Source organism: Panthera pardus, unplaced genomic scaffold, assembly GCF_024362965.1.
Source record: "Panthera pardus isolate Hobbes unplaced genomic scaffold, ASM2436296v1 HiC_scaffold_8, whole genome shotgun sequence".
NCBI classification, from domain to species: domain Eukaryota; kingdom Metazoa; phylum Chordata; class Mammalia; order Carnivora; family Felidae; genus Panthera; species Panthera pardus.
Genome location: NW_026527013.1, coordinates 18,181,421 through 18,204,188, shown reverse-complemented (window position 1 = coordinate 18,204,188; position 22,768 = coordinate 18,181,421). Strand labels below are relative to the sequence as shown.

The 22,768-nt window shown below is 42.4% G+C and overlaps 1 protein-coding gene and 1 pseudogene across 1 annotated transcript in view; one reads left to right on the top strand and one right to left on the bottom strand.

Annotated features, from left to right (window-relative positions):
• SLC25A20 (solute carrier family 25 member 20) overlaps positions 1-22,114 on the top strand; it is a 29,438-nt gene extending 7,324 nt beyond the window's left edge. The window contains exons 3-9 of the mRNA XM_019416757.2: positions 1,489-1,616; positions 4,632-4,722; positions 18,833-18,950; positions 19,674-19,746; positions 20,110-20,219; positions 20,705-20,829; positions 21,262-22,114. Coding sequence (XP_019272302.1) covers positions 1,489-1,616; positions 4,632-4,722; positions 18,833-18,950; positions 19,674-19,746; positions 20,110-20,219; positions 20,705-20,829; positions 21,262-21,324 — 708 coding nt within the window. The 3' untranslated portion in view covers positions 21,325-22,114. The remainder of the gene's footprint in view (positions 1-1,488; positions 1,617-4,631; positions 4,723-18,832; positions 18,951-19,673; positions 19,747-20,109; positions 20,220-20,704; positions 20,830-21,261) is intronic.
• LOC128775818 (U2 spliceosomal RNA) lies at positions 7,773-7,868 on the bottom strand (annotated as a pseudogene).
• Positions 22,115-22,768: the final 654 nt, after the last annotated feature.

Genomic DNA, 22,768 nt, shown 5'->3' with positions numbered 1-22,768 from the left:
GTGACCTGAGCCTAAACCAAGAGTCACACTTAACCAACTGAGCCACCCAGGTGCCCCTAGTCTTACATTTCTTTATGCCCTCTTTCTGCCCTGCCTGTATAGTTTTATCATATGTTGTGGTTTAATCCAATTTACTGTTTTCATGATTACAACTTTATATATATTTTTTTCCTCTTAAGTAATATAGTATGATGCGCATTTTATTTCTTGTGTGACTTTTTGTTTTTCTTGAGGTTAGGTAAAATAATTGTGTCAGTTTCTTTTGCTTGTGTTTCTTTGAATTGCTGTCTCGGTTATCTTGTACCTAAGAAAGCTCTGTGGAGTACCTTTCTGTTTGGTTTTCCACACTGCCTAAACAGTTGTAATCTGTTCTTCCACTGTGAGTTGTTTTGCTTTGTTTTTTTTGTTTTTTGTTTTTTTTGGGGAAACTTCCCTTCTGGGGTCCTCTATCCTCATACTCTTGTGTGGACTGGCTTCTTTCCAGGCCCACAGTACCCAACGCCATCCCAGAAGCCTCCTTTACCTCTCTTGGGCTCAACCCTTGGTCTCCTGGGTCCCAAATCTTTTTCCCTGGTTACGAACCTCATTTGGTTGGGATATCTGTTTGTCTGTTTATTAGCTACTGGCATAGTTGATTTTATCACAAACTACATGAGTGAAAATTGATGTGCAGTCTTACTATTGTTTCTAATAATAAAAATCCTCTGTCTTAGTACTTGGAAAATACAAAAATTTCTTAATTACCTGTCATCTCACTCCAAGGAAGTCAGATCACATTGTACATCTTATCTTCTAGCCTGCCTTTTTAGTGGTCTCTAAGTAGACTTAATAGCATCTTCTCATGTTACAATGTGATTTTAATGGCCGTGTGATAGTCCATTTATGGAATTCCCATCATTTGTCTCGTTAATCTCCTATTTGGGAGTTTTTTGGATTATTCCAAAATTTTGGGAGCTTATAAATGCCTAATGTCATTCTCTTTTTACATCTCTGAGTATTTTCTTAGAATAAACTTCTAGACACAGAATTTCCTGATGAAAGGGCATGCTGCATATTGCCAGATTGCTTTCCAGAATAAAAGCTGTTTCTGGTTTCTTCAGCAGTGTATAAAAGGACAACTATTTCTGGGGGTTTCTTCCTTTTGTTTTTTTTTTTAAGTTTATTTATTTTGAGAGAGAGAGAGAAAGAGATGCAGGAGGAGAGAGAGAGAATGCCAAGCAGGCTCTGCACCATCAGCACAGAACCCAAGGCAGGACTCAAACTCATGAACTGTGACATCATGACCTGAGCTGAAACCAAGAATTGGACACTTAACCGACTGAGCCACCCAGGCTCCCAGGGGTTTTTCTTCCTTTTGAAAGTTCTCTTCACTCGGAGAAGAGGTGAAGGAAGGAAGCCACAGTTTAGAGGACACAGTACGTCGCTGTTTCAGCAGTATAAAGGGTACTCGTGTCTATAAACAGCTTCTGTTTCTGTGATTCCTTGCAGGGCATCACGGGGCTATATCGGGGCATGGCTGCCCCCATCATTGGGGTTACCCCCATGTTCGCTGTGTGCTTCTTTGGGTTTGGTTTGGGGAAGAAACTGCAACAGAAATGCCCAGAGGATGTGCTCAGGTGAGTACTTACAGGTCTGGAGCACTTGAAGCTGTTCCACCTGGTGGTGTGACATGGGTCAAAGTGAAAAATCTTGGCAGATAGGGAGTGGCTGTCCCTCTGGACCCCTAACACTGGCTCCTGGTTGCTCCACATGAGGGAGGTACTTGAGCTTCTTTTGCCCTGTGAACCAAGGGGAAAAAGAAAACAACCCCGAATCCTCCCCCATCTTCCCTACCAGGTTGTCATAATTTCTTCTATGAAGTAGTATCACTTACTGTGGATATTAGTAATATCAACCCCATAGCATTGAGAGGTCTGAATGTGAAAAAGTATGTAAAATGCCATGAACAGTCCCCAGTGCTACAGCAATGACAACAGCAGCCTTGTCTTCCATCCCCTGCTTGGGAAAAGGGAAGGACCCTTAACCAACTCAGTCACCCAGGTGTTTCTCAATTTTTTTTTTTTTTTTAGTGTTTATTTGGTTTTGAGAGAGAGAGAGTGTGTGTATGAGCAGGGGAGGGGCAGAGAGAGAGGGAGACACAGAATCCAAAGCAGGCTCCAGGCTCTGAGCTGTTAGCACAGAGCCCGATGCAGGGCTTGAACTCATGAACCAGGAGATAATGACCTGAGCCGAAGTTGGACACTTAACTGATCGAGCCACGCAGGTGCCTCTCAATTTTTTTTTAATTAAACCTTTTTAAATTTTTAATTGAAGTATAGTTGACACATAATATTAGTTTCAAGTATATAATGTAGTGATTCAACAATTACATACATTATGAAATGCTCACATGGTAAGTGTAGTTCCCATCTGTCACCATACAAAGTTATTACAATATTATTGACTATATTCACTATGATGTACTTTTCATCAGACCAGCTTCTTGGCATGCAGGGGGATTCAGAGTGGAAACATGGGATGATAAGATGTCCTCAGTCTGAGACTTGCAGGGTGACAACAACTCCTGGGAAGGGCTGCAGGCAGCACAGATCCCACAGAGGCTGGCCAGGCCTGGGTCCAAGAGTTTGAGGGAGGAAGCCCAGGGTGCTGTGTGGTTGTTTTCTGTCACTACTTCAGGCCACAGCATGCTGAGTAAGGGTCTAGGACGTAGATGAGATGCTTATAATGTGAAACTATTTCTGGAGTCCTTGTGACCCTCTGAATGTGACAAGCTTCTATAAATAGCCACAGGTGGCCACGAATGTGAATGTGTATGGGGTCCTTTTGAAGCTGTGTTTGGCTGTTGGTAGTCCAAATGTCCCAGGGACACATGTCTTCTCTGAGAAGCTGGTATTCTAGCTCATGTACCAGCTCATAGTTATACTGGGGCGATGCACTAAAACCCCTAGTGGGGTCATTGTTAGTACTTAGACCTGTGGGTTGTATTCCCTGTACAATCACATCAGCATACAAAGAAATACCCTTCCTGCTTGAGCAAAGGTTGAGACACTGAGGACCCCACTCGTATAATCTTGCCATGTTTTAAATTCTGGACATCAGCCCTGCCATGTTTCCCCTCCCTGCAGTGGTATTTGAGGATAGTATGGAAATGAGCATTACCAGCATCTTGGAGTGGATCCCCAAGAAGGTTCAGACTCACAGATACCAGCCTAGGGTGGGGGTGGGGAGTGGCAGAATGGGCCAGGCAGTCATAGAGTGTCTAAAGAGTTCTCTGGGCACACACAGAGAACCCATTCAGAGAAAAGTCCTTATTCCCAAGAGATGGGGATGTGCCTGGCCTGGAGTATGGGCATCCTGCAAAGTACAGAGCATGTTGGTCTCCTGAGGAGAACTTCAGTTGCTGAGAGGGCTCCTCTTGGAGACAGCAGTGTGAACTGTGTCTGTGAAGGAGGCCGTGCATGAAAGCAAGTCTCTTGACTGTTCGACAGCCAACCTGTGTGCTAGGTCTGCATGCCTGAGGTATATGTGTGGGCCCTGCCTGGAGTGAGAATATAAAACAACAACAACAAAAACAGGGCTGTTGAAACGTATGCCCTACCTAGAGGGAAGGACTGCAGTAGATGTCTCTCTACTCCGTTTGACATCTGTTCTCCAGGTCTTGGGCTCTTGTTGAGTGGGACCTGGCTGAAGGCTCAACTGTCAGAGGTTGGGGTCAGGAGGGGCCTGAGGCTCTGGCAAGTAACTGAAGATTTTTAGTAACCTTTCTTAAATTGTGGAGGCTCTGTTGAGATGTTAATTATAGCTTTGTGCTCCATTGCCTCCTGGTGACCCTTGTATTACTAATAGAAAAGGAGATGCCAGAGGTAGCACAGACAGCTGTGTGCTATAGATACCTGGAGCCTCACCTCCAAATACTTCGTGTGGTTTATTCTGTAGGGGCCAGGGTGAGGATCCATCTCTCTGGCCGCTGAGGGATCATTCCCTGCCCAGAGGGCTACAGAACTCATCATGCCTCTCTGGGTACCATCCCTGTCTGGGCCTTTTTCAGCATCTTAACAGCACACTCTTTGCAATTGGCCTGGGTGCCCCTCATCCTGTGGAAATGGCCACAACTGTCCCCCTAGCCTTGATGCTGTCTCGCTTGAGTCTTGGCTTAAAATGTTCTCAGGCCCTTGCTGATCCAGAGGAAGTGAGATTGGAGGGAAACTGGGGTTGACTGAGACCTAAATCTTGAGTTGGAGGCTTTTTTCCACAACAACCCTGAGTTTTACAAATGGGGAGTCAAGGCTCAGTGAAGCCTAAAAACTAATCTGTAGTCATTGTGCATGACAGGCCCAGGCAGGGAACTATGTCTCACTATAAAGCTTCTGTGGGTGAGGCCAACTGAGTGTGCAGGTGGCCTTCTTGACCAAGCTCATATTACTCTTGGTACTGAGACCTCTGCCCTGGAAAATTTGACCTCAGAATACACCTAGAACTTTGCTTTTGTGCAAAATATGATTTATTTCTGCCGGGCTTCTGCCTAGTCCAAGTGCTTATTTTTTCTTACAAAGTCATCCTTCGTGCTGGGATTGCTGCTGTCCTGGGTGGTTAGTCACAGGGGTTGCCTCTGGTTTTTGTTTTCAATACAGCTACCCCCAAATATTTGCAGCTGGGATGTTATCTGGTGTATTCACCACGGGAATTATGACCCCTGGAGAACGGATCAAGTGCTTGCTACAGGTAAGGGTATGAGCTGGTGTGGGGGAATGTGATCTGGGGGGAGGCAGCTAGCTTTTTCCATTCAGTATGCAATTTTGTGTGGATGTTTATGTCCTTTCACCCTTTATAAAGGCTTCAGGTCAGGTGTGCAAAACAGTTTCAAGGTTTTCAAGAGCATGGAAGCAATCGTAGTAGAATCGAGAACCAGGACAGTGTAACAAACCAACCAAAATGTCACACCTGTGATGTGTCATTCTAGACTTATCCACTCTTATTAACAGTACTTCAGGAACTCTGAAAGGTGAACCGTGTTTCTTCAGAGGTGGAAGGGAGGCTACTTCTGCCTGTGTATCTTATGTCTCTACCAGTTGCCCAAAGACTCAGTGCCCTTTGAGTACCTGGCTCATTGACAGCCAAGGGTGTGAATTGGTCTCCTGCCTTACCACACAGGCTCCTTTTAAAACAACAAAGTTACTGCTGTTTTCTTCTAATAGCTGAAGTAATTTAACACATAATTCTTGCTAGAAAATTTTGATAATGCAGAGAAGCACAAAGAAAAAAATGTATTTATCACCCATGATACCACCCCACTGAGGTAACCACTGGTATGTTTTTATGTGAATTCTTCTAGCCTTTTTGGTAAACATGTATGTTAGGAAATGTTAACTTTTGAAATAAAATTGAGGTCACATAATGCATTAGTTTTATAACCAGCTTTTTTCACTTGATGTATCCTAATTTTCTGTGGTTGTTTTTCTCAAGCATCATGTTCTGTATCTTATTTCATTACATGGCTGTCATTTACCCAATAATTCCTTATCTGGGGCATGACAAATTATATACGATAGCGAAGATCTTTATAAATAAGTTTTTGTGTGTATATCTGATTCTTTTCTTTTCTTTTCTTTTTTTTAATGTTTATTTATTTTTGAGAGAGAGAGCCAGGGAGGGGCAGAGTGAGAGGGAGACAGAGGATCTGAAGCAGGCCCCTGCTGTCAGCGCAGAGCCCAATGTGGGGCTCCAACCCACTAACTGTGGGATCTTGACCTGAGCCAAAGTAGGAAGCTCAACTGACTGAGCCACCCAGGCACCCCATGTATACCTGATTATTTTCTTAGAATAAATGTCCAGACATGAAATTAGTATGTTTAAAGGTGTGTACATTTATTTATTTATCTATTTATTTATTTAAACTTTGTTTATTTTGAGGTGGAGGGACAGGGAGAGAGCTAGAGAGACAAAGAGAATCCCAAGCAGTCTCCATACTGTCAGCACAGAGCTCAATACGGGGCTTGATCCCATGAACCATGAAATCATGACCTGAGCCAAGATCAAGAGTCGGACGCTTAACCAACTCAGCCACCCAGGCACCCCCTAAAGGTGTATACTTTAAAAAGTTTTTAAAACATATTACCAAATGGCCCTCCTATAAAGTCCTATCCCTTTCTATTCTCAGTCAATAATACAGGAGCACCCACTGACCAGGAAACTCTGCAGCATCTAATTTACAATCTCTGCCAGTCTCATGGGTGAAAAATTTGCATTGTTTTAATTTTTTCATGTTTTTATTTTTTTAAATGGTTGTTTTTGAGAGAGCACAAGTGGGAAGGGGCAGAGAGAGAGGGACAGAGGATCTGAGGCGGGCTCTGCATTGACAGGCAGCCTGATGTGGGGCTCGGACTCAAGAACCACAAGATCATGACCTGAGCTGAAGTCGGTCACTCAACCAACTGAGCCACCCGGAACCCCAATTTTTCTTGTTTGTATTGTTTCTTTATGAAGTACCTATTTTTCTTTGCTCATTTGTTTGTTTTTTTGGCTTATAAAAGCTTTGGACGTGTTAAGGTTGTTAATTACTTACCGTACGTGGCAAGTCTTTTCCATGGTTTGCATTTGTCATTTAATTTTGTGTATTTTTTTGAGCTTTTAACAGTGCAAGCTTTATTCCAATTTTGTGTATTTTTTAATTAAGCTTTTTATTTTGAGATAATTATAGATGTATGTGCACTTGTAAAAAATAATGTAAAGGGAAAAATAATAATACAGAGAGATCACATGTACCCTTTATCCAGTTTTCCCATAAAGGTAACATCTTGTAAAACCCTAGAACAATATTACATCCAGAATATTGATATTGATATGGTAAAGATACAGGATATTTCCATCATTGCCATGGCCACATCCATTTTCCTTCTCCCACTCTAGTTCTTAACTGGCCCAGCAACCATGAGTCTATACTCCATTTCTATAATTTTATAATTTCAAGAATGTTATATAAATGGAATCATACTATAGTAAAGTTCCCAAGTAAACTTTTTGGATTGGCTTTAAAAAATTTTTTTTTGTAATTATGAATTCTTTTTTGGGGGAGGGGGAGGGACACACCGGCGGTGGGGTGGGGTGGGGCACAGACAGGATCTGAAGTAGGCTCTGCACTGACTGACAGCAACAAGTCCAACGTGGGACCTGAACTCACAAACTGAAATGATGACCTGGGCCAAAGTCAGATGCTTAATTGACTGAGCCACCCAGGCGCCCCTGGATTGGCATTTTTAACTCAACATAATTTTCTGGAGATTCACCAGATTGTTGCATGTATGAATTATTCATTTCTCTTTAATAGTCCATGGTGTGTTTAACTTTTCATCCATTGGAGGACATCTGGGTTGTTTCCAGTTTGGGGCTATTATGAATAAAGATGGTATAAACATTTGTATTCAGAGGCTTTGCTGAGAAAATAAGTTTTCATTTCTCTGGGATAAATGCCCAGGAGTACAATTGTTGAGTCATATGGTAGTTGCATGTTTAGGGTTTTTTTTTTTGTTTTTTTTTTAAAGAGAGAGAACAAACATGGGAGAGGGGCAAAGGAAGAGAGAGAGAGAGTGAGACAGAGAGAGAGAGAGAGAGAGAGAGAGAGAGAGAGAGAGAGAGAATCTTAAGCAGGCTTCTCGCTCAGCACAGAGCCCAATGTGGGGCTCGATCACGCAATCCTGGGATCATGACCTGAGCCAAAATTAAGAGTCGGAAGCTCAACCACTGAACCGTCTGAGCCACCCAGGTGCCCCTTTACCGTTGAGTTTTTAGAGTCCTTTATTCTAGATACTAGTGGTTTAAACTAATAAGAACAAATACTATGCTTGATCTTAGCCAAAATGCCGAGAAGTGATAGATAGATACTAGTGGTTTGACAGATACATGGTTTGCAAATATTTTCTCTCAGTTTATAGTTTGGCTTTTCATCCTCTTAACAGAGTATCTTGAGCAAACATTTTCTTTTTAATGTTTATTTTGTGCTCCCTCTCTGTGTGGGGAAGGGGCAGAGAGAGGGAGAGAGAGAGAATCCCAAGCAGGCTCAGAGCCTGATGCAAGGCTCGAACTCATGAACCATAAGATCATGACCTGAGTCAAAACCAAGAGTCAGATGCTCAACTGACTGAGCCATCCAGGAACCCCTTGAGCAAACATTTTTAATTTTAATAAAGTTGGGTTTGTTAATTTTTCTTTTATGGATTGGACTTTAGGTATTTGAGGCATTGGGTCTCTTTACCTAGCCTGAGATCCCAGATTTTCTTCTGTGCTTTTTTCTAAGTATTCTATTTTTTTTTTTTTTTTTTTAGAAACAAAAGAGAGAGACAAAGCAGGAGAAGGGCAGGGTCAGAGAGGAAAGGTGACACAGAATCCAAAGATCCAAAGCAGGCTCCAGGATCTGAGCTATAAGCACAGAGCCTGATGCGAGGCTCGAACTCATGAACTGAGATCATGACCTGAGCCGAAGTCAGACGCTTAACTGCCTGAGCTACCCAGGTGTCCCTAAGAATTCTATTTATAGTTTAACATTTTACATTTAAGTATGTGACCCCATTTTGAATGAATTTGTATATAATGTACAAAAATTTGCCTATGGCTGTCCAATTGCATCAGTGCCACTTGTTGAAAAGACTTATCTTACTTCACTGAATTGTTTACATTATGTTAAAAATCAACTCAGCATAGCAGCACCTGGGTGGGCTCATGCAGTTAAGCGTCTGATTCTTGGTTTTGGTTCAGGTCATGATCTCACGGTTCACGAGTTTGAGCCCTACATCAGGCTCTGCGCTGACAGTGTGGAGCCTTCTTGGAACCCTTTGTTTTCTCTCTCTCTGCCCTTCCCCTGCTCATGCTCTCCCTCTCTCTCTCAAATAAATAATAAACTTAAAAAAGAATCAACTGGGCATATTTGTGTGGATCTACTGCTTTGTTCTGTAGTTCCTTCCATTGATCTATATGTCTATCCTCTTACTAATACTACACAGTCTTGATTAATATAAGCATGTACTAAGTCTTGAAATTGAGACTGATCCCTCCCACTTTATTCTTAAAAAAAAAAAAAAAAAACTTATTCTAGTTATTCTAATTGCTTTGTATTTCCATATAAACTTTAGGGTAATATAGAAAATTGAGAAAAATTTTGCTGAGATATATGTTAAATCTATAGGTCAATTTGGATGAAATTGATACTGTTTTGAGTCTTCCAATCCATGGACATGGTATGTCTCTCCATTTATTTAGAACTTTAATTTCTTTCATCAGTACTGTGTACTTTTAAGCATCTAAATCCTGTACATGTTTCTTTAAATTTATATTTAAGTCTTCTCTCTTTTTTTGACTTTCAAAAATGGCATTGTAGGGGTGCCTGGCTGGCTCAGTTGGTAGAGCATGTGACTCTTGATGTCAGGGTTGTGAGTTCAAGCCCAAGTGTTAGGTACAGAGATTAAAAATAAAATCTTTTTAAAAATGGCATTGGGAATGGTACTGTAAGTTTAATTTTGTTATCTACATGTTCTTAGCTAGCTCATAGAAACACAGTTGATTTTTATATGTTAATCTTATGTCCTGTGACCTTCCTGAATCCCTTATTAGTTCTAGGATTGTTTTTTTTATACAATCTGTGAGATTTTCTATGTAGAAAGTCATGCCATTTGCAAATAGAGACAGTTTTATTTCTTCATTTCTGATATGTTTAACTTTTATTTCCTTATTTCACTGGCTAGAACTTCCAGTACTATGTTGAATAAGAATGACGAGAATGGACATTTTTGCCTTCTTCCCAATCTTACAGGGAAGTATTCACTATTTCATTGTTAAATATGTTAGATATACTTTTTTTTGTAGATGTTCTTTATGAAGTTAAGGAAGTTACCTTCTTTTACCCTTTTTTCTGAGAATTTTATCATGAATGGATATTGACTTTTGTCAAATACTTTTTTTACTTCTGCATGTATTGATGTGATCATGTGAGTTTTCTTTAACTTGTTAATATGGTAGATTACATCAATTAATTTTCAAATATTGAACCAACTTTGCATTGCTAGAATAGACCCACCAAGTTGACATGGTGTATAATTCTTTTTATATGTTGCTGAATTCTATTTGCTTATGTTTTGTTAAAGATTTTTGCATGTACAATCATGAAAGATATAGGTCTGTCATATTTTTTTTTCCTGTATTGTTTTATCCGGTTTTGATATTAGGATAATACTAATTTCATGAAATGAATTGGGAAGTGCTCCCTTTTCTGTTTTCTAAGAGAGATTGTAGAATTGGTGTTAATTCTTTAAACCTTTGTTAGGATTTTATAATGAATTATGGATTTGGGAGAGAAGAGTTTTAAAATTATGAATTCAATTTTCTTAATAGTTACAAGGCTATTCAAATTAATTATTTCATGTTGGGCAAATTGTGGTAGTTTATGTTTTTGTTTTCTCATCTATGTTGTTAAATTGTGTGTAGAGTTGTTTGTAGTATTCCCTTATTATCCTTTTGATGTCTACAGGGTCTGTGGTGGTATCTTCTGTTTTATTCCTGATATTAGTAATTTGTGACTTCTCTCTCCTTTTTGTCAGCCTCACTAGAGGTTTGTTAATTTTTTTGATCCTTTCAAGAAAATAGTTTTTTGTTGTACTGATTTCCTCTATTTTTCTGTTTTCAATTTCATTGGTTTCTGCTTGTATCTTTATTATTTACTTCCTTTTGCTTGTTGTAGGTTTAATTTGCTTTTCTTTGTTTTTGTTTTTGTTTTACAAATGTTTATTTTTGAAAGAGAGAGCATGAGCAGGGGAGGGGCAGAGAAGGAACAGGGGGACCGAGGATGTGAAGCAGGCTCTGTGCTGACAGTGGAGAGCCCAATGCGGGGCTTGAACTCACAAACTGTGAGATCATGACCTGAGCCACAGTTGGAACACTTAGCTGACTGAGCCATCCAGGTGCCCCTTAGGGAGGTTTTTGAGGTGAGAGCTTATTAGATTGTTGATTTGAGCCTTTTCCTTCTTTCTAATGTATGCAGTCAGTGCTATAGGCTTTCATTTCAGCAGCACTTTAGCTATGTCTTACAAACTTATTTATATATATAAGTTTATTTATTTAAGTAATCTCTATATCCAACATGGGACTCAAACCCACAACCCTGACTGAGATCAGCACTCACGTGCTTTTCTGGCTGAGACAGCCAGGCATCCCAAAGTTAGATATATTTTAATTGCCAGTCAGTTCAGTGTGTTTTCTAATTTCCTTTGAGACTTCCTTTTTGAATTATTATTATTTCCTAATGGTTATTTATTTTTGAGAGAGACAGAGACAGAGTGTGAGCTGGGGAGGGGCAGAGAGAGAGGGAGACACAGAATCTGAAGCAGGCTCCAGGCTCCAAGCTGTCAGCACAGAGCCCGACACAGGGCTCAAACCCACAAACTTCGAGATCATGACCTGAGCTCAAGTCAGACGCTTAACCCACGGAGCCACCCAGGCGCCCCCTTTTTGAATTGTTTAGAAGAGTGTTGTTTGGTTTACAGTGTTGGAGATTATTGATTTCTAGTTTTTAGTCCATTGTGATCAGAGAACGTATTCTGTATTATATAAAACCTTTAGGGGTACCTGTGTGGCTCAGTCGGTTAAGCATCTGACTCTTGATTTTGGCTCAGGTCATAATCTCACAGTTCGTGAATTTGCGCCCCATGCTGGGCTTTGCACTGACAGCATGGAGCCTGCTTGGGATTTTCTCTCTCTTTGCCTCTCTTTCTCTCTCAAAATAAATGAGTAAATAAACGCAAACAAAAATTTTAAATCTTTTAAATTTCTTGAGGTTTGTTTTATGCCCATGGTCTGTCTTGGCTTATGTCCATGGGCACTTGAAAGAATGTGTAATCTGTTGTCATTTGGTGGAGTGTTCTATAAATGTCAATTAGATCCTCTTGGTTGATAGTATTGAGTTCTTCTTTATCCTTGGTGATTTTCAGTCTTTTTGTTCTACCAATTTGTCGATAGAGGGAGTTGAAATCTCCAACTGTAATTGTGGGTTTGTTTGTTTCTCCTTTCAATTCTATCAGTTTTGCTATACATAGTTCGTAGTTTTTTTTTTTTGTTTGTTTGTTTGGTACATACACATTTTGAATTGCTGTGTCTTCTTGGTAGATTGGCCTTTTTATCTCTATCCCATAATTTTGCTTACTGTGTTCTTCCTTCCTTCCCTGATGTTTCAGAGTTCCTTCTTTCATTGTTTCTTTTCTGTGTAGAGAACTTCCCATTCTTTTGGGGGCAGCTATTCTTTTGGGGTAGGTCATCTTTTGTTGACATTCTCTCAGTTTTCCTTCATCTAAGAATGCCTGATTTCCCCTTTATTCCTGAAGGATATTTTTGCTAGACATTGGATTCTGGGTTGACAATTCTTTTCTTTCAGTACCTGAAAGATACTGTGCCATTTGTTTCTATCATCCTGGTTTCTGCTGTCATTCAAATTGCTTAGCTAAAGTGTCATTTTCCTCTGGCTGCTCTTAAGATTTTTTTTTCTCTGTCATTAGATTTCAGAAGTTAATTTGTGATGTGTCATTGCATGGATTTATTTGGGTTTATTCTGTTTAGTATTTGCTTAGCTTGTTGAATCTATATGTTTATGTTTTGCCACATTGGGAACATTTTGGGAACTTCTTAGTAGTTATTTCTTCGAGTACATTTTCAGTCCCATCCTATTTTCTCCTCTCCTTCTGGGACCCTGAGGCCACAAATATTAGATTGTTTTATTATAGTCACACAGATCCTTGAGTTCCGTTCAGTCTGTTTCAGTCTGTTTTATTTCTGTTGTTCAGATTGGGTTTGCCATTGTTTTATCTTCCAGTTCACTGATTTTTTTCTCTCTTCTGTTCTGCTCTGGAGTGAGCCATCCATTGAACTTTTTATTTCAGTTGTGTTTTTCTTTTCTTTTTCAGTTGTTTTATTTATTTATTTATTTATTTATTTATTTATTTATTTATTTATTTTCTTCTTATTTTTAAGGAGGCACCATGCCCAGCTTGGAGCCTAATGGGGGGCCTGAACTCACAACCCTGAGATCAAGACCTGAGCTGAGATCAACAGTTGGATTCCTGGGGTGCTTGGGTGGCTCAGTTGGTTGAGTGTGTGACTCTTGATTTTGGCTCGGGTCATGATCTCATGGTTTTGTGGGTTTGAGCCTCGCATCAGGCTCTGCACTGACTATGCAGAGCCTGCTCAGGATTCTCCCTCTCCCTCTGCCCCTCCACCACTCGTGCTGTCTCTGTCTGTCTCAAAATAAATAAACTTAAAAAAAAACAAAAAGAGTTGGACTCCTAACCAACTGAGCCACCCAGGTACCCCTCCATTTTTCAATTATACAGTTTCCATTTAGTTCTTCTTTATATCTTCTATTTCTGTGCTGTGGCTTTCTATATTTTCATCTGTTTCAAGCATATTTATAATTACTTACTGAAGGATTTTTTTTTCCCCATGGCTGCTTTAAAATCTTTGGCAGATAGGGGTGCCTGAGTGGCTCAGTGGGTTAAGCATCCAACTTCGGCTCAGGTCACCATCTCACAGTTTGTGAGTTTGAGCCCCACGTCAGGCTCTGGGCTGACAGCTCAGAGCCTGGAGCCTGCTTCAGATTCTGTATCTCCCTCTCTCTCTGCCCCTCCCCTGCTCGCACTCTGTCTCTCACATTGTCTCAAAAATAAATAAACATCAGGGCGCCTGGGTGGCTCAGTCGGTTGGGCATCTGACTTCGGCTCAGGTCATGATCTTGCGGTCCGTGAGTTCGAGCCCCGCATCGGGCTCTGGGCTGACAGCTCAGAGCCTGGAGCCTGTTTCGGATTCTGTGTCTCCCTCTCTCTCTGACCCTCCCCTGCTCATGCTCTGTGTCTCTCTGTCTCAAAAATAAATAAATGTTAAAAATAAATAAATAAATAAATAAACAAACAAACATTAAAAAATTAAAAAAAATAAAATAAAATAAAATCTTTGGCAGATTAAAAAAAACAAAAACAAACAAAACAAATCTTTCTTTGTCAGATAATAATAATGGCTCTGTTACCTTGGTATTGTCATCTGTTATTTGTCTTTTTCCTTTCAGTTTGAGATCTACCAGGTTTGGGGCATGATGAATGATTTTCAGTTGGGACCTGGATATTTATATATTACGTTGCAACTGTGGATCTTATTTAAACTTTATCTTTTAGCTGGCTTTCTCTGACTTTTTACCAGGAAAGGGAAAGATGCTGCTTTGTTACTACCAGGTGGGGGTAGAAGTCTAGGTTCCCCACTCAGCCTCTGTTGGCATCGCAGGGTGGGGCACTTCTTTTTGCTGCTGGGTGGGTATGGGAGTTCCAACATCTCCACTGACCCCGTAGAAGGGCCCTGTTACTGGCTGGCAGGGATGAAAGTCCTAGTTCCCTACTTGGCCTTCTCTGACTCCACCCTGACAGCATGTTGTTACAGCTCTACAAGGGTGGAAGTCTAAGCTCCCCACTTGGTCTTTGATGGTGTGGATGGGAGTGAGGCCCGTATTTTGTTTTTTGTTTCCTATGGTGAATGGCTGGGAGTAAAGTGTTTATTGCCTAAAAAATTTTTGTCTTTCTAGGCTATCCCTTTCCTGGTCCTTTGTGTAGAGAACACAGGCTTTTCTTGAGGCTTTTTTTTTTTTTTTTCTTTTGGTTTATGTTTGTTTGGGTTCCTGGATTGCCAGTTTCCTCAGCTTCAAGTCGGAGATATATCAAAAAGAAAATCCAAAGAACTCACCACCATGTCATTACTCAAGTTCGAAGGTCCCTAGCCAGTCTTCCTTTTTCTTCAAACTTTCAGACTCTTCTCATGTTTGTTTTAAAAATAATGTCTAGGGGCGCCTGGGTGGCTCAGTCGGTTAAGCGTCCGACTTTGGCTCAGGTAATGATCTTGTGGTTCATGGGTTCGAGTCCCTCGTCAGGCTCTGTGCTGACAGCTTAGAGCCTAGAATCTGCTTTATGGATTCTGTGTCTCCCTGTCACTCTGCCCGTCCCCTACTCGTACTCTGTCTCTCTGTCTCTCTGTCTCTCTCTCTCTCAAAAATAAATAAAAAACATGAAAAAAGATTTTTAAATAACGTCTAGGATTTTTGGCAGCTCTTTCTGCGCATGGGTTCTGTCCCCATGCTTTAATTAAACCACCTTTTCTGCACTGAAAAAATAAATAAAATAAAAATAATGTCTAGGGTTTTTTGTTGTTGTTGCACTGTAGCAGGAAGAATAGGGAAAAGTACTTCCTAGAAACAAAGTCTGTATATTGATTTTAACTAAGGAAATGTTTATTTTCAGTAACCGTGTTCATCAGTCTTTGCCATCACGGCTTCTTCCTTTTCCAATGTGCCTGAGGTCCTTTTCTGCTCCTAGATGAGACAGTCTCTATCTGTATTCTTCTCTTGCACTCCTCTGCCTGCTGGGTGACTACTTTATACCTCTCCTCTCTTCTCAAATCTCCACTCTCGGCACATAAGTTGGCTTTCTATTTCACTGAGAAAACTGAAACTATCAGAAGAAGACTTCACCAGATGCCCTCCACCACCTCCATCCACCTTTTGGCACCTGTTACTACATCCACGGCTGCTCAGCTTGTTTCCACCGATGGTGGCCCATGCCTTTGCTTGATCCTGTCTCCTCTTACCCATCCATAGACCTCACTTCAACAGTTCTTCTTTCTTTTCCTTCAACATTAATTTTTGCACTCCACTAGATTGTTCTCAGCAGTAAGAGTATAAACATGCTTGTATTTTCACCTTGAAAATACAAAGTTCTATTTCCCACATCAATTTCTGTGCTTCATGTCTTTGCTCCCCCTTATGTCAAAACTCTTTGAGAAGTTTTTGGGTTTTTTTGTTTGTATTTTTTACTCATTATCTCTAGCTCCTTTTCCCTCATTGTTAAACCCACTTTAGTCTGGCTTTTACCTCACAACTCCAACAAAATAGTTTTGTCAAGGTCACCAGTGAGCTTTGCACTAAATCCAGTGTTCAGTTCTTGGCCCTCGTCTTTCTTGATCCATCATTAGAATTTGACTCAGCTGATTCCCTCCTCTTATTAAAGAGCTATCTTCACTTGGCTTCTCTTCCGATTTTCCTCTGACCTACTTGGCTGGTCTTCTTGGTCTCCTTTGTTGATTCATCATCATCTTTTTTTTTTTTTTTAATGTTTATTTATTTTTGAGACAGAGAGAGACAGAGCATGAATGGGGGAGGGGCAGAGAGAGAGGGAGACACAGAATCGGAAGCAGGCTCCAGGCTCTGAGCTATCAGCCCAGAGCCCGATGCGGGGCTCGAACTCACGGACCGCGAGATCATGACCTGAGCTGAAGACGGACGCTCAACCGACTGAGCCACCCAGGAGCCCCGATTCATCATCATCTTGATCTTTTAATGTTCATGCTCCACAGAGCTTATTCTTATTACATACATTTCCTTGATGATTTCTTCTTTTCTCATGATTTTTCAACACCATATATATGCTGATGATTCTTTGGTTTGTATTTCCAACTCAGCCTTTTCCTCAACTCCAGACTAGTTTATCCAACATTTCCATTTGGACACTAATAGGCACCTTAGAGTCACTGTGTGCAAAAACGAACTCCTGGTCTTTCCCAATAACTGCTCCACCTACAACCTTCTGCAACTCAGTTGTGGCAACACCATCCTTCTAGTTGTTCAGCTCTAAAGCCCAGGAGTCATGCTAGGTTCCTCTCCTTCTCACTGTATATATCCCATCTGTTGAATAGTTCAAGTTTGCTTTCAACAGATACCAAGTCTATCCCTTCTCATCCCTCCATTTGCAGTCACATTGCCCCAGGTCACCTTCATCACTAAACAGAAGATTCTGATAGTAATATGTCAATTCCATACCGATCCTCTTTGGCCTTCCAGGTCACTGTGAGTCAGCTCCAGTGTCCTCTGGTCACATGGGTCTCCTTGCTATTCCTCAGACATTCCAGACCTACATGTGCCCAGATCATTTGGGGAAGTTGTATTTTAAAAAGCCATTGAGGGGCGCCTGGGTGGCTCAGTAGGTTAAGCGGCCGACTTCAGCTCAGGTCATGATCTCGCGGTCAGTGAGTTCGAGCCCTGCGTCGGGTTCTGTGCTGACAGCTCAGAGCCTGGAGCCTGTTTCAGATTCTGTGTCTCCCTCTCTCTGACCCTCCCCCGTTTATGCTTTGTCTCTCCCTGTCTCAAAAATAAATAAAACGTTAAAAAAAATTAAAAAAAAAAAAAGCCATTGATACTTGATTGACATTGTTTTAAATTTATTATTTTTAGAAAAATTGATCTTTCCAATAAACCAGAAATTATGACTTTTTATTCATTTCTTCTTTTTTGTCCCCCAGAGATATTTTAGAGTTTTATTTATGCAAATCCTATTACTGCTTGATATACATATATTTTATTGCTATTTTGTTATTTTTAGAAAAATTTTTAATGTTTATTTATTTTTGAGAGAGAGACACAACATAAGTGGGGCAGGGGCAGAGAGAGGGGGAAACACAGAATCCAAAGCAGGCTCCAGGCTCCGAGCTGTCAGCACAGAGCCTGACGCGGGGCTTGAACTCACAAGCCGTGAGTTCATGACCTAAGCCGAAGTTGGACGCTCAACCGACTGAGCCACCCAGGTGCCCCTAAGGGAGGGAGAATCTTAAGCAGGTGTCACATTCAGCACAGAACCTCATGTGGGGCTTGATCCCATGACCCTGGGATCATGACCTGAGCCGAAATCAAGAGTTCAGTACTCAACCGACTGAGTCACCCTGGTGCCCCTTTATTGCTATTTTGAATGGAATTATTTTCCATGATTTTCAACTTGTTATTGCTGGTGTGTAAGAAAATTATTAGACTTGGGATATGTGTCGGTTGAGTGTCTGACTTTGGCACAGGTCTTGATCTCATGGTTCGTGAGTTCAAGCCCTGCATCAGGCTCAGGCTTGCTACTGTCAGTGTGGAGCCTGCTTTGGATCCTCTGTCCCCCTCTCTCTCTGCCCCTCCCCTGTTCGTGCACACTCATAGGCACACGTTCTCTCTCCCTCTCTTCCTCTCAAAAGTAAATAAACATAAAAAAAAAAAAAGAAAGTTATTGGACTTCTATGTTTATTTTGTAAGCGTTTCTCCTTGGGACTGTTAAAGCCAAACTCTCCAGCTTTAATTATTCTTTGGTTGATGCCTCTGTGTGTTGATTCCCTTTGACTCTGTACTTCCTATGGATCTTGCATGGGGATCTTTCTCTCGGATCTTTTCTGGGATTACCCCAGCCTGCCTTTCTCATGCTCTTGACTCTTAGGCTCTGGATCCCTGAAGCTGGGATGGGGGCCTCTCCTTGGCCTTCCCCTGGCTCTGCATAGGACTTCTATCCCAGGACTTAGAACTCTGAATGCCATTTCCTGTTCACCTTTCCTTAACCAGGCTTCCTGATCAGTGAGGGCTTGGAATGGGTTTGGTATTCAGTGGATATTTGTTGAAGGAATAAGTGAATGACTGAAGTATTTGTCTCCTTTCTAGACCTTCCAACTAGCTTTATTGGGAATGCTCTTGGATTTGAGGGTTCCTCCACTTATTTTCCAATTCTTCTGTTGATTTTTTTTTTCTTGTCAGTATATGCATACTTTGTGATATTTTTATTTAGCTTTATTTCCTAGTGACTTCCACCAATATTCTATTTTCCAAATAACCGTCAGTTTGACAGTGAAGTGTTTCTTGGTCTAATGCCTAATGACCACATCCACACTCACCTTGTAATCTTCTGTAACATGCTGAGTCTATTGACTTCGATGTTGCTGCCGCTGACTTTGATGACTTTTCCCTCCCTTTCAGATTCAGGCTTCTTCAGGGGAAACCAAATACACTGGGGCTTTGGACTGTGCAAAGAAGCTGTATCAGGAGTCTGGGATCCGAGGCATTTACAAAGGGACAGTGCTCACCCTCATGCGAGGTAACCTTTTAGGTTCTCCACCTGAGGTCACCTTGGTTGGGGGCTCATCTGAGGTGCATTTGCCACAGAGGGTCTTACCTGGGTCCCCAGATTAGCTTTGGCACCATGCAAACCACACTTATGGCTGAGAAGGCTGGCATGGTGTGCCCTGGTTTTAGGCAGTCTCACCCCAGCCAGCATGGACACAAATGAGGATGGGGGCAGGGGGAACCAACATCCTTCTGGCAGGCTGGCCCTCAAGGATGTCTTAAGACAGTGGCAGTTACAGGGGACTGGAAAGTAGGTAGAAATTGTGGCTGGAGGGATGAGTGGGAGGAAAGAATGACTTAAGGACACTGGGCCTCACCATGGTTTCGAGAGGCATGTTCTGCTGGGGTGGCAGTAGGAAAGGCAGACACAGCCTCATCCTTGTCCTAACATGGTAGCTTGGAGGAAGGCCAGAGACTAGCAGTGCCTGTAACTTGGAGTGGGCATGTCAGTGGGGACTACTCAGAAGGGGCTTTGAAGATGAAATGTTGTCATGCATGTTTGTGCTCACTCACACTAGTGCTTGCCCCAAAGTGGCATCTAATTACTGCACAGGAGTTAATGCAGATAAGAAGTGCTGCTGAGGACCTTCCCAAGGAGGCTTGAAGGGGCCAGTGCCAAGCTTGACTCTTCTAAATTCAAGAAATCTGTGAGGATTTTATATCATTTAATTCACCTCTTTCTTGCTGCTAACAGATGTTCCAGCCAGTGGGATGTATTTCATGACATATGAGTGGCTGAAAAATATCTTCACTCCAGAAGGAAAGAGGTAAGGAGAATAGAAGAACTTAGAAGCCACTTTGCTCAGTCATGGGTTGGTTGCCCTTTACTGTGAATGGGTCTGATGGCAGAGTGGGGCTTGCTCCTGGTTCCATATCCACTTAACTCTCCTTGCTGCTGAGACCCATCTAATACCGCTAACTCTGTACCTCACCTACTGGAGCAAGTATATAAAACAAGTTCATGAAACTTCCTCCAAGGAGTGGCAGCTGCCATGTCACAGGAGCCCTGGCCTTGGACCTCCTCCCTCTGGCCAGTTTCTCCCTCTCTCTAACTGCCCCATCTGCCATAGGAGGGATGGTCTAGACGCCACTCTCATAGCCTTTGTCTGACTGCGGTTGGTATTCTGCAGTGTCAGTGAGCTCAGCGTGCCTCGGATCCTGGTGGCTGGGGGCATCGCTGGGATCTTCAACTGGGCTGTGGCAATCCCCCCGGACGTGCTCAAGTCCCGCTTCCAGACTGGTTAGTGGAGGGTAGTGGGGTAGATGAGGGTGGAGTGGGTCCCAGCACTGGCTGCCCCTGGGGTGCAGAGCTCTTAGGGCCCTGAAGATACTCACTCTCCACAGCAGCACCCAGCATCTGTCTGATCAACATTTTCCCTTGTAGTCATTTGTGTTCTAGGAACCCTAGACTCACTTCCTGTTGGCCAAAACACAAAATAAGTGAGGTAAGCAGTCAAATCAACTCTTCTGCCTTCACATGAGCAGAGGATTATTTCATTCTTTATTCTTCTCCACTCCCTTAGCATCAGTAATCCAGACAGTGTGTCTGTTTCTCCCAAAGTGAACTGTGTTGTCTGTGGACTTGTCCCAGATGACCTGTAAGGTGTCTTCTTCCTGATGCTGTGACCCTGCAGGAAGACTTGACTACAAAATTGTCCCCACGTGGGTCATCATGGTTAGGTCAGGAAGCTTCCTAAAGCCTTAACAGTTGGATTTCACCCACAGCACCTCCTGGAAAATATCCTAATGGTTTCAGAGATGTGCTGAGAGAGCTGATCCGGGATGAAGGAGTCACATCCTTGTATAAGGGATTCAATGCAGTGATGATCCGAGCCTTTCCAGCCAACGCGGTGAGTGGCAGACAGGGGCTGTACTTTCCCTTTGGAGCTTAGAGTAGTGTCCAAAGTCTAGGTGGGTTGACTTTTGCTTGCTCCTAGGATTAGATTGGGAGCTCAGTTTTCCCCAAATCCTACCCTCAGCCAGAGCCTCCTTATTTGCTTCCTTTCCTGAAGCTTCAGGAGGGTTTGTCTTTGGGATTCTCTGAGGGGAGGGGCTTTGATTTCCGACTTGGCCATCAGAAGTGGGCAGTTGTGAGACATGGATGTTCTTCCCCTCTCAGGAATGAGAAAGCACAGCTTGATTCCCTGACCTGGGGTAGGAATGAAGTTAGGGAGGGTCCTGATGAAGTTAGGGAGTAGTTCTGGTCCTGACAGGGTTAGCTGTGGTCTCTGTGATAGTCACAACGCCTGCTGGTTTTTCTCTTCCTTCCAACCCCTTCTCAGGCCTGTTTCCTTGGCTTTGAAGTTGCCATGAAGTTCCTTAACTGGGCCACTCCCAACTTGTGAGGCTGAAGGCTGCTCGAGGCTTCTGGATGATGGAAGCTATCACCGAGGAAGAAGCAGTGGGCAGGACTAGTCAGTCCTGAAGGGCAAAAGGAGGGGAATGGTGGGATCAGAGCTGTGTGCATGGACTTGTTGAGACCATTGCCTTAATGACATCCTCTACCTGGTATAACTTGGTCTGCCACTTTGAGACTTGAATTTACTCTTGTCAGTTTAAGGGATCTCAAGAGGATTTGGAGGTGGAGTAAGTAGCTTTCAGACCAGATACGACCTGTGGTCAGAGAGCTGTCTACTGGTTGACTACAGGCCCTATTATACCCAAAATACTCCTCGAGAAAGAGGGAATCTCAGCGTCTCACTGGAGGCACTATGCATGTTTTCAACCAGCTGACCAGGAGCTGGGGGGTTCTTCAATCCCTACCAAGGAACACATACCAGATTTCCAGGGTATCATATAATCCTGGCCTGCACGTGAGGATGTGGACTTGAGGCCCACATCTCTCTGTCCAAGTGGACTGAACAAATGTGCCTAGGGGCAGATAGCCTGTTAACAGTTTGATTTTTTTTTTTTTTTAATGCATTCAGGTAATCATAACTTTAAGTAGCCCAATTTCCCAGGAGTAGATGGAGAGCTTTCCCTCCTACAGAGTGAGGAGGGTTTGGAATCAACAGTCCGAGCCCTGCTGAGATAAATGACAAAACCTAGGGTGTAGAAAAGGCCATTTTTGCACACTCTTTTCTCATGAGAGCGTCCTCTTTTAACAGGAAACAATAAATATTGTTTCTAATTTTTGCATTGTGTGAAATTTTCTTTTGATTTGGGTCATTTCAACAGGTAGCCTGTAGCCTTGACTGAGGCTGTCAGGGATCTGGTATCTGTCCTTTGTGGCTTCAGGCAGGGGCTTCAGCAGGAGAAAGAGGAAGAAGTTTTGGCTAGCCCAGCCTTCCCTGATGTCCCAACAGCAGCTGCTTGATGGGGAAGGGTGTGGGGGTACCAGGTGACTTGATTGCTAATTGTTCCCGCAGTTCTCAGTACAAGCCTGCAGCCCTTCTCTTCATTCTTTTATCTCTCTGCCCTCAGCCACATGGCTGTCTGAGCTAACAGAGAGTTGATTGTTCTAAAAGCCAAAATCAATCTTGACTCTTCATATGGGTATTGGGGTCACTGTGATCTGATGTCACCAAATGGGCCTTGCTAATTAGACAAATTGATGCCTAGGTGCATCCAGAGGAGGTGAAGGAGACAAATTAGTTTGTCCTTGTCTGGTGGATGGCAAGGCTACAGGAGCTGGGCTTCTCTGGCGTTGTCTCATCTGGCAGTTACAGTTACAGTTCTGCTGGCACTTCCCACCTTACTGCAGTTGCACAGAGATCCTTGGACTTTGGCTTTAGAGCCATCACTCTGCATAAAGGGGTGAGGGGGTAGGGACCCACCCCCATCTGCGAG